Source organism: Schistocerca gregaria, chromosome 1 (assembly GCF_023897955.1).
Source record: "Schistocerca gregaria isolate iqSchGreg1 chromosome 1, iqSchGreg1.2, whole genome shotgun sequence".
Lineage (NCBI taxonomy): Eukaryota > Metazoa > Arthropoda > Insecta > Orthoptera > Acrididae > Schistocerca > Schistocerca gregaria.
In genome coordinates, this window is record NC_064920.1 from 738,568,550 (window position 1) to 738,580,868 (window position 12,319).

Genomic DNA, 12,319 nt, shown 5'->3' on the forward strand with positions numbered 1-12,319 from the left:
TTGTAAGACAAGTTTGCCTCTGTTGTTGAAATTGCATGAAAAAGAAGCAATCCACTGAACTGGAAGAAAATTTCAGGCATGATTATAAAAGTGCAAGGGGCATAGATATCAGTGCTAAGCCTATCAGATGAAAGCACTGAATATCTGGCTGAAATAGTAGTAGACTTCAAAGAACTATTTGATGGAGTATACAACCTACATAACATTATTTAGAGGGAACTAATGCAGAGCAGTTCAGAGAACAATGTGTCTAGTCGAACATCAAAATTAAGAAATGTCTGTTACAGAAAGTAAATGAACTGTACTGCTTTGGAATCAAGTTTATACAAGGTGGCAACATTAACAAACGATACCATAGGAATGTCTGCCTCTGTTGTTGAGTGGTTAGTGTGGATGACTGCCATATGTGGGACCTAGTTTTGATTCATGATACTGCCATAGATTTTTCTTTGGTGGGAAGACTGGTATGATGTACACTCAACCTCTTGAGGCTAACTGAGGAGCTACTCAACCAATTTGTAGTGATTCCAGGGTCAATAAACCCGACAATTACCAGGAGAGCAGTGTGCTGACCACTTGTCCCTCCATGCTGCATCTGGTAACACCACTGGGAGTGAATGACATGGTGGTCAGTTGGACCTGATTGGTTCGTCTAGCATAGGGGTGTTCAAATTTTTTGGCTTGGGATCTACTACAAGCAATTTAGTCCATCCAGAAACTGACTGACTTGAAAATTCATATTAAGCACAAAACAACACTACAGCCAAAATTAACCATTTTAATTACAAAGAATACATAAAAGTTAATTTTCCACCCGTCAAAAGTTGTAGGCCTACGACTCAATTTTAAAGTTATTACACATGTGAAAAAACTTAAAATATATACCATCATAAATGATAAAAAAAATTTAGTGAGATACTTGGGTCTGCATAGCATTGGCAAGTTTATTAAAACCTGGTGGGCAATTTATGAGAGGCAACCTAATGTAATCTGAAATATGAGAATCAGTCAGTTTATTTCTACACATGGATTTCACAATGTTCACTGTTGAAAATGTGGCCTCACTAATTTCCTACAATAAAAAAGAATACTTGTTTTATATGAAATATCTTCCAAGTCCACTTTTTTGAAAGGTTGATCCATTAAAGCTAGAATAGGTTCCACTGCCTTGAAATCTAAAAAGTGGGTTTCAAACTCTGTCTTCAGTGCTGTCATGTTGGTCATATACTCCTTTGCAGCTTCTTGATCCAGTGATGTTTGTTAATGTTACAGTTCTGATGACATTTGGAGAAAGAGTTTAACATTTAATTTCTGTAACCATGCTATCCTATGGTCAAATTTTTGGCTGAAACACTACAGAAAACATAAGAGTTCTGATAGTTTGTTTTTTTCCTTGAAGTTCTTTGTTTAAGTCATTTAGTTCAGCTGTCAAATTAGTTACAAATGCAAGATCCAACAACCAGCACATATCATACACTTGTGAGTAATCTTCCTCTCTTTCAGACACAAAAGATTTTACACTCGTAGAAGTTCCTCTAAATCAGTTAGGGTGCATACTTCTTCTCGCCATCAAACTTTGATAGGCAGTTGCAGATCTCCATAGTGGGTATCAAATTCTTCTAACGGCAGTCTTAAGTTTCTTCTCTGTAATGATTGTGAGCAAACTGAATTTACAATTTTTGTGACAATACTCATAATATGTGCCATTTTCAATATATGCCCACAAAGAACTTGCTGATGCATGATACAATGATACTTCAAGAAAGGTGGGAAAGATTCATCATTTGCACACAAGGTAATAAATTCATTGTGTTTGCCTACAGTGCCAGGCATTCCATTATTAGTAATAGATGCAAGTTTCTGAATTGGCAAATCATATTCAGAAATTAAGCTTTTAAATACACTGTAAAAATCTTCTCCTCATACAGTGTCTTTCAAAGTCAAAATTGTATGTACATGTTTTACATTCAGATGTGACAATATCACACTTACAAAAATCATAACCTGAGGTGAATCAACTCCACCTACTGACTCATCTAACTGCAATGAGAAACACAAGCAGGACTGCAATCTTGTTATCAATTGGCCTTTTATATTCTCTACTATTAATTACACTTTTCTTGTTATAACAGGTCTTGACAGCAACACATCTCTGGTGGCTGATATTCTCTCTGACTTGTTTTTAAATATGGAAAACAATGACTCACTAGCTGCCAGAAAGCACTTCTTAGCAAATGTGCCATCATCAAAATGTTTTGCATGTTTCATCAGTATTTACAACATGCAAAATGATGGTAAGTATGCTGGAAGACTTTTTTGTATGGGCTTTACAGAAAACAGCTGTTGTAATTGGAATTTTCTTTTGAAATTAGGAAGTTTCTTCTCCTCATCTTAGTACCAACAGTTGCTTCCAATTCAAAGTCTTTGTGAACTGTACTAAAATGAAGTTTAATATATCATTCTTCTCAATGAAAGAGGCAGAGACAGTGTCGTCAGGTTTACTCCTTACAGATACCATGCAAAACACTCATTGTCAACACATTTGCACTTTACAAAAACAGCTCATTGAAACAGATTTCAGGCATGGATTTCGAATATTGACTCATTCAGTCTTGGCAATCAACTGGTCGATCGGGTTTGATGGGTTAAGCACCCCTGATGTAATGCTAGAAAGTGGAACTTTAATTTCTTACTTACCATAGGAATAAAACTATATTCAGAGTGGGGAGATGTTAAATATGGTGCTGCACCATGTTTGATACATGGCCCCTACTTGTTCTGTACCGACATTGGAGGACTCTTCAGAAACTGTGATATTGGCCTACAAGGCAATTACAGGGTGGCTATAATTAAATTGTCACTACCTGGGCCAGTGTAGATGGAAAACTATTCATAGTATGGGTACCCAATTTTATAGGAATGATGTTCAGACTGTGCACTGCGGGATTTGCATTGTTGGTATTGTTAGTGTCATGACTTGCAGTTAGGTGCCGGTACTGGTACAGACACACAAGCATCAATGCACATTACAGTTGGAGACAGTCAACATGGGTCCGAACATGGTAATCAGGACTTTACTCATAACACTGTTCAATCAAAACAAAAGCAATAGTGCTCCTCTGTTCACAAGTATTACCCATTTGAGGAATGTGGAAAGGTCATCTTTCTCCACTGAAGAACATGATTTGGAAGTTCGAATAAACTGGTGATTTGGGAATTGCTCCTGGGACAAGCTGACAGCCACTTGCACCACAAATTGTTAAAAACGTTACTGGTGCCATGGCTGAGAATGCTGGATGAAATGTGTGATCTTCAAGTAGTGCATGAGGTGTGTCATGTCTGTTGTCTGTTATCCACTATTCAAAAAGTGCTGTGAATAATTGTAAAATGGTATCTCTAGTGTGGTACTAGGCTGCCACACATACTGATGGTCATCACACTGAGCAATGTTTGCAACCTGAAATGTAAACATGGCATGCCATTAATAAACATTACCTTCTCATGTGGAAATTAAAATGTTTCTCTTTCAATGGTTTATTCATCATTTCTCTTCTACATGTCTATACAAGTACATCCACAAAGTTTCATGTCCTATGGTGACTTGTTTTTCATGGAGGCCCTCTCCAGTAGAACAGTTTTATTATAACCCCCTGTACACTGATACAGTGACCAAACACACCCTTACCAGATACGACCAAGAGAATGCCACTCCTCATATACTGCTCAGACATCGATTTTATCTACTACTACATACTAAGTGTGTATTTAGTTTGACTGATGTAAATAAATTATTAACAATGAAAAAATGTAAATAGATAAAAATATTTTTTTAATTGAGGTCAAGTACAGGAGAGTGGTAGGCTGTAAGTATATGCTGGGAAGCAAGTTTGTTTCTCTGCAGTTCAGGAAAAGTAGGGCTGGGTGGGAGGAGACAAATGGCTTGTGTGATGTAGCACACACTCAGGTTTGTGACAAAGTCATGCAGAAGGGCTGAGGCCATTATACGATTAATTCAGCACATCCGTATTAACACTTTAGGCAGCTAATCACAAGAATCCATTTGCTGTTAAAACTTCTTTAATAATGCATTTCAGGCATGGCCCACTATCAAAATATAAGAGAAAAATTAATACACAGTAACATATCCACCGGTACCTATCTATCATACTGAGCACCAATATTACAACAGATACAACTTGATATGATATTTTGTGTTATTTCTCTGATACTGTAATGATGGGTCATGCCTGAAAAATGTTGATAAAAAGGTTGAAACAACAAGTAGGCTCTTGTGATTAGTGACCTAAGGCACTGATAAGGATGTGCTCAGTTAGACACTCAGATCCCTTGAGACATCCTGCAGTGCATGCTCAGCAACTTGGTACTGTTTTTCCCAAGGCAGACATATCTTCAGTGCACAGTCATGTACACAGCCAATTCAGATGCTGTCATTCTTATAAAAAAATTTGGAAAAAAGAAAGAAGAATCAAATGTTTTGTGAAGTTATTTGTCTAAAAGTAAGAAAAAATGAATTATAGAAACACCTGATGTCGCTTTGAATGAAGCTCAAAATTATGCACAGCATAACTCAAAAGTATATGTAATGTTCCTTAAATGTGTTTTATTTAGTACTTTTAGACAAATCAGTCCACAAAACATTTCACTGTTTTGCTTTTAAAATGTTTATTTTCAAGTTTTGTTCACAAAGCATGATCTTTTTAAAACCTCATTTGCTTTCTTAGCATCTTTTTTTCTCAAAGTGTCCTAAATTTAGTACTTGATGTGAAGGAACCCATTTTGATAGTGAAATATCAGACCAAATAACATTTTATATTCAAAATAGCTATGCCTTGGAGAAGTCAACTTTTTACACCACATTTAGATGGCTAGTCTCTGCTTATGAAATATTTAAATTTTTTATCAAATCATTAATTAAGTTTTTCTTAATTACCCTTATTACTTCCAAGCAATTAAACATTTTTTTGCAAAACTAGATCTCTCACTGGTCAGTTTGATACCCCATTTTTTTCACATCTCATTCTTTGTTTGGAGATGAAAATTTGAACTAAATCCATTGTGTAATTTTCCCTCAAATTACTAATTAATTTATTATTAATTCCCCTTGTGACTTTCAAGCAATTATTATTATTATTTTTTTTTTCAAAACTAGATCTCTCACTGGTCAATTGGATGTCACATTTATCTGTTTCCAATTTTTTTATAGACCTTATGTTGGTCAAATCAACATCCCATGTGTCTATTTTTCATTCTTCATTAATACCTCCACATTCACACTCATCTGGAGCATTACTTGGGTCTGAAATGAGTATCCTGAATTCCTCTGCAACTATGTGCATTCTGACTGAACGGTATCATTTAATCTAAAGATCCAACATGTGAATTCCACTAATAGTTAGCCTTGTAACCAATTCTGATGTGTAATGAACCCCAGAGCAATTTTAGGTAGACTGTGTAGTTCTCATTCTTATGGCAATAATCTAAAAAGTATTGTGCCAACACCTCTCCTTGTAGGCTTTACAACCCACCGAAAGGTGTGCAATTGAGCTGTTCATGAAATCCTGCTGCCAAGGCTGGAATATTGCTGGCACAGTGGGATACAAGACCCCAGACTGCCACAGTGGTGAACTGAATGTCATCATGCCATGACCAAACATTGTGCTGCCTTGGACTCTTATATGAGTGAAGGTGGGCCTGGTACAACAAAGCTGGGCAGAACTACAGGTATTCACCACTCACACTCTAGCAGTACCTTGTTTTCAACTAATGTTAATGCTGAGACATACTATAGGCCAGCCATTGGTTACACATAGACCAATCAGCTTGGACTACCTTATTTATTTATTTAGACATCAAGTTCCATAGGACCAAATTGAGGAGCAAATATCCAAGGTCATGAAATTACAACATAAAAGTAATAACAGATAAAAATAAAATGTTTACGAACCTGAAAAAAGTCAAGCCATAAGTTTAAGTAAACACAATCAACAATACAACAAGAATGAGCTTAATTTTTCGAGGTACTCCTCGACAGAATAGAAGGAGTGACCCATGAGGAAACTCTTCAGTTTCGATTTGAAAGTACATGGTTTACTCCTAAAATTTTTGAATTCTAGTGGTAGTTATTGAAAATGGATGCAGCAGTATACTGCACACTTTTCTGCACACAAGTTAAGGAAGTCTGATCAAATTGCAGGTTTGATTTCTGCCAGGTATTAACTGAGTGAAAGCTGCTTATTCTTGGGAATAAGCTAATATTGTTAACAAGAAATGACAGTAAGGAATATATATATATATATATATTGAGAGGACGATGTCAAAATCCCCCGACTCGTGAACAAGGGTCGACAAGAGTTTCGTGAAGTTACACCACTTATAGGGCAAACTGCCCATTTTTGAGCCAATGACTAGCCACACAAACCGCTAGCTGCTGGTGCACGAGCCACTGATATACTCACTGGCACAGGACTCAAGCCACTGCCACCAAGAGTTCCCCTTCTAATGTGACATCATATGGTCTCTGGGCATCTCCATGTGGTCCTGGATTCAGCACCTACATACCAGCATGCCACATACCTAACTGACTGCTGGGAACAGCCAACTGTCCAGCACATGCTCCTGCTGCCAGCTGAACACCTGATGTCAATATTGTCTCTGCAAGGCAACATATGCTGCCACTTCACTAAAGCAGCACTAAGCCACCCTCTGTACTCAAACTGCTGTGAGGGAATACTAAAAAAAATTGATGGTGGTTTGTGCCCAGTTCGGCGTCGACAGTGTAATTTTCTGGGGAATAGTGCTCTGCACACTCAGTCTTCAGCAATAATCTGTTTTAAATGTAGAGGGCCTGGGTATTATGCCAAAGAATGTGCATGGTTAGAGCTCAGGCATAATGACTAGAAGTGTCTATAGTAAAACATGTACCAACTGCTGCCTGAAGCTGTAAATTGAACTCTTCTGATTCCATAGTCACTAGGGAGCTGGTAGTACATAACCCATCATCCTGCTTATGCCATCCTGAAACAACCATCCTGGAATTTAATAGTGTCTGGACCACCACCCCCCCCCTTCCCAACATTATAATAATTGGTGTCAGAAGAAAGCCAAGGACAATTAGCAAAGTCATGAGACTGACATCAGCTGCAGCATCATCTGAACTTTATTGTCCGAATTGGAGGATTGGTTGTAAGGTGTGAATGGTGAAGGTAGACTTAGTGATTTGAGTGACTTTAGGTGAAACACACAGCAACTGAAGCTGGTTTGTGCCCAGTTATGAGGGGGCAGTGTAATATTCTGTAATTTTATGAGACACAGTGCTCCATGCATACAAACTTCAGCAGTGGTTGTCCTTTGTACTTTGGCAATCACTGTTGCCACAACTACATCATGGTCACTGATACCAATTTCAGTGTGGACATCTTAAAAGAGGTCAGGTCTATTGGTTGCCATTTGATCTAATATATTTCTAACATGAGTGAGGTTGCAAACTATTTGTTCTGCATAGTTTTCAGAGAAGTCATTTAGTACTGTTGCACAGGATGTTTTTCCATGCCCACTTCTAAAAAAAACTTTAATTTTCTCATTTGAATATTGGATGATTAAAGTCTCCACCAGTGATCACAGTATGTTTGGGGAACTTACTTACAAGTGAACTGAGGCTTTCTCTAAAGTTTTTGGTTACATCAGGAGAAGAGCCTGGTGGGCAGTAGAAGGATTCAGTTACCATTTTATGCCCATCCCTGATACTGAGTCTTGCCCAAACAATCTCACATGCAGCTTCAGTTTCCATCTTGGTGGATTTGAGTTTCTTCTCTATTGTGACAAATACACCATTTCCCATTTGCCCATCCTTTCAATAAACACTTAAATGTTCCTCAAACATCTTGCTGCTATCAATTTCATATTTCAACCAGCTTTCTCTGCCTAGCATTATGTGAGTTGCACTGCTTTTCATGAGCCCTTCAACCCTGGCACACAGTTGTGAATGCTTCAGCTGTTAGCTACTAGGATTTTAATACTCTGGCCTGTAGGGGGCACTCTTTTGGACCTTGCACTCATATTTCTGAGTCTCCTACAGCTGTCATTATCTGGACTGGATGGAGTGTCGCCTAATCTCAACAAAACCCTTGTGTGCATCCCACACACAATCAGATACCTGGGTAGTGACTCTGACATGTAGTGTAAACCTGACCCATTTAGAGGAATCTGTCAGTTTTCAGTCCTATGATACAAGTCCAGAAAGTTGCAGCCCAGCTTGTCACAGAACCCTTGAAGTCTCTGGTTCAGACCTTCCACCCTACTCAGAACCATTGGGGCCATGATCATTTCTGGGAACTATGATGGAAATTGCAGTTCACTGAAACTCCATGCACCACGCTGGCTTTCTCAACCTTCTCTGCCAGTCACTCGAATGTTCCATGTATGAACCCGGAGCCCAGGAAACAGGTAACATTCCAACATGTGCTAAAATCTGCAGTTGGTTGCATCTTGCTCCCTTAATGGCTGATAGAATAGCCTCTTCAACATGTTGAGTGAGGCCCCCATACATATAAACTGACTGCATCTGGTGTTCCTTCCTGTACCTTGGTGGCATTTTCTTAACGTGTACCATTATTCACCATATTTTTGAAATGTTGACAATTAATAGACCCCAATTCTTTTGCATTTGTCTCCTCTTGACATGGGACAAAGCAGGTTTCCAAACAGGTGAAGTAAGTCCCATTGGCTCAATCTCAGTTTCAGTGAAAGACAGCTTCTTGAACTTGTTGGTTAGGGAAATTGAGTCCTCCCTGATCTGTTTACCTTGTACAGAATGCCTAGAACTACTACTGACACATCACTCACAGTCAAGAGGATGAGTAATTACAGATCCTATACTTCCTGAAGTTGAGACAGGATCCACAGTACATGACTCTCAGGAGCCCTTCAACACACCGATTCACAGTAGCTGCCAATCATTTGACAGCAGTCAAGGTGATTTTCAGCTGCTTACAAATGTCAACTAACTCGTCCTTTGTTTGAGAACAGCATTCATAGTGGGGCTGCCTTGTGGCTGGTGCAATGTTTTACAGGGCAATGAGTGAATAACTTTAAACTATGCTTGCTGACAATTGTAAGACATTTCCAGGGGCAGATGTGGACTCCGACCACAATCTATTGGCTATGACCTGTAGATTAAAACTGAAGAAACTGCAAAAGGTGGGAATTTAAAAAGATGGGACCTGGATAAACTGAAAGAACCAGAGGTTGTACAGAGTTTCAGGGAGAGCATAAGGAAACAATTGACAGGAATAGGGGAAAGAAATACTGTAGAAGAAGAATGGGTAGCTTTGAGGGATGAAGTAGTGAAGGCAGCAGAGGATCAAGTAGGTAAAGGGACGAGGGCTAGTAGAAATCCTTGGGTAACAGAAGAAATATTGAATTTAATTGATGAAAGAGAAAATATAAAAATGCAGTAAATGAAGCAGGCAAAAATGAATACAAACATCTCAAAACTGAGATCCACAGGAAGTGCAAAATGGCTAAGCAGGGATGGCTAGAGGACAAATGTAAGGATGTAGAGGCTTATCTCACTAGGGGTAAGATAGATACTGCCTACAGGAAAATTAAAGAGACCTTTGGAGATAAGAGAACCACTTGTATGAACATCAAGAGCTCAGATGGAAACCCAGTTCCAAGCAAAAAAGGGAAAGCAGAAAGGTGGAAGGAGTATATAGAGGGTCTATACAAGGGTGATGTACTTGAGGACAATATTATGGAAATGGAAGAGGATGTAGATGAAGATGAAATGGGAGATACATTACTGCGTGAAGAGTTTGACAGAGCACTGAAAGACCTGAGTTGAATCAAGGCCCCCGGAGTAGACAACATTCCATTGGAACTACTGACGGCCTTGGGAGAGTCAGTCCTGACAAAACTCTACCATCTGGTGAGCAAGATGTATGATACAGGCGAAATACCCTCAGACTTCAAGAAGAATATAATAATTCCAATCCCAAAGAAAGCAGGTGTTGACAGATGTGAAAATTACGAAACTATCAGTTTAATAAGTCACAGCTTCAAAATACTAACACGAATTCTTTACAGACGAATGGAAAAACTAGTAGAAGCTGACATTAGGAAAGATCAGTTGGGATTCCGTAGAAATGTTGGAACACATGAGGCAGTACTGACCCTACGGTTATCTTAGAAGTTAGATTAAGGAAGGGCAAACCTACGTTTCTAGCATTTGTAGACTTAGAGAAAGTTTTTGACAATGTTGACTGGAATACTCTCTTTCAAATTCTGAAGGTGGCAGAGGTAAAATACAGGGAGCGAAAGGCTATTTACAATTTGTACAGAAACCAGATGGCAGATATAAGAGTCGAGGAATATGAAAGGGAAGTAGTGGTTGGGAAGGAAGTGAGACAGGATTGTGGTCTCTCCCCGATGTTATTCAATCTGTATATTGAGCAAGCAGTGAAGGAAACAAAAGAAAAATTCAGAGTAGGTATTAAAATCCATGGAGAAGAAATAAAAACTTTGAGGTTTGCTGATGACATTGTAATTCTGTCAGAGACAGCAAGGGACTTGGAAGAGCAGTTGAATGGAATGTATAGTGTTTTGAAAGGAGGATATAAGATGAACATCAACAAAAGCAAAATGATGATAATGGAATGTAGTTGAATTAAGTCGAGTGATGCTGAAGGAATTAGATTAGGAAATGAGACACTTAAAGTAGTAAAGAAGTTTTGCTATTTGGGGAGAAAAATAACTGATGATGGTCGAAGTAGAGAGGATATAACATGTAAACTGGCAATGGCAAGGAAAGCGTTTCTGAAGAAGAGAAATTTGTTAACATCAAATATAGATTTAAGTGTCAGGAAGTCATTTCTGAAAGTATTTGTATGGAGTGTAGCCATGTATGGAAGTGAAACATGGACGATAAATAGTTTGGACAAGAAGAGAATAGAAGCTTTCGAAATGTGGTGCTACAGAAGAATGCTGAAGAGTAGATGGGTAGATCACATAACTAATGAGGAAGTATTGAATAGGGTTGGGGGAAGAGAAGTTTGTGGCACAACTTGACCAGAAGAAGGGATCGGTTGATAGGACATGTTCTGAGGCATTAAGGGATCACCAATTTAGTATTGGAGGGCAGTGTGGAGGGTAAAAATCATAGAGGGAGACCAGGAGATGAATACACTAAGCAGATTCAGAAGGATGTAGGTTGCAGTAGGTACTGGGAGATGAAGAAACTTGCACAGGATAGAGTAGTATGGAGAGCTGCATCAAACCAATCTCAGGACTGAAGACCACAACAACAACAACAACAACAACAACATGCTTGCTGACTATCTTTTAATCTGTTGAGCTAAAAATTTTGCTAATTCCCTATAAAATGTGAAGCAAATACACAAATAGAGATTTCTATTAAGACAACAGAAAAACCGGAGGTAAAAATTACTAGTTTCCTAAAACTTTTTGAGGTCAGTTATAGTCGCTAACAAACTTGAAAATAGAGTTGATTTACAATTAATGTAGATACTATATACTCCTCTTGAAAGTGAAAATTAAATGTAACACAATATGTTCATTACAATATCTGATAAATATAACACAAATGCTGATCCAATACTATGAATTAGTTTATGCAAAGAGCAATGGTAACTTCCAAAAATTCTCACACATGTTTGTTTGCATTGGTATACACTGAAATTTTGGATGATCTATTCTTTGGAAGTAGCTGTGAGTCACAAATGCTGATTTGCTTCCAAATAAGTTACCCACAACTCTCACAGCTTAAGAAAATTTTCAAAAATACAGTTTTGTAAGCATCAAAAAATTCTGAGAATAACCTATTTCTGATATAATTATACAATGAAATTAGAGAGCAATTGTTTTGAGTGAGGATAAGCCTACTTTTCTCAAAAAATTTAAACAAGCACAAACAAGTTTAAGCATACAACTAATGATAATATTAAGAGTTTATTGCAATACTCACAAATGTTCAAATTTGACAATACCTCACAATATAAATGAGTATTAATACATGCAATGAAAGATTATGCAGACACAAAGCAAACATAAAAAATATGTGAATCTAGAATTTCAAATCAATGCAATGTTGGGACCATTGCTGTTCATGTTGTATATAAATGACCTTGCAGACAATATTAATAGTAAAATCAGGCATTTTGCAGATGATGCAGTTATCTATAACGAAGATCTACCTCAAACGAGGTGCATAAATATTAAGCCAGATCTTGATAAGATTTCAAAGTGGTGCAAAGATTTGAAAATTGGTTCAAATGTTCATAAA

At 37.9% G+C, this 12,319-nt stretch overlaps 1 protein-coding gene across 1 annotated transcript; it reads right to left on the minus strand.

The window, feature by feature from the left end:
* Positions 1-1,333: 1,333 nt before the first annotated feature.
* Positions 1,334-2,268, minus strand: LOC126271874 (general transcription factor II-I repeat domain-containing protein 2A-like). The gene is made up of 4 exons (XM_049974268.1): positions 2,131-2,268; positions 1,927-2,040; positions 1,592-1,860; positions 1,334-1,496 (listed from the first exon to the last, which is right to left on the minus strand). Exons 1-4 carry the CDS (start codon positions 2,266-2,268, stop codon positions 1,334-1,336), a joined length of 684 nt encoding a protein of 227 aa, XP_049830225.1.
* Between the last annotated feature and the right edge of the window lie 10,051 nt (positions 2,269-12,319).

What these genes read in the sequence shown, in the direction of transcription:
- LOC126271874 (XM_049974268.1), bottom strand. Translation starts at nt 2,268, where the DNA reads ATGAAACATGCAAAACATTTTGATGATGGCACATTTGCTAAGAAGTGC. An exon ending in TTTTGACTTTGAAAGACACT is followed by an intron (nt 1,861 to 1,926) that starts GTATGAGGAGAA and finishes TTGCCAATTCAG; the next exon opens with AAACTTGCATCTATTACTAA. An exon ending in GATACCCACTATGGAGATCT is followed by an intron (nt 1,497 to 1,591) that starts GCAACTGCCTAT and finishes TGTGTCTGAAAG; the next exon opens with AGAGGAAGATTACTCACAAG.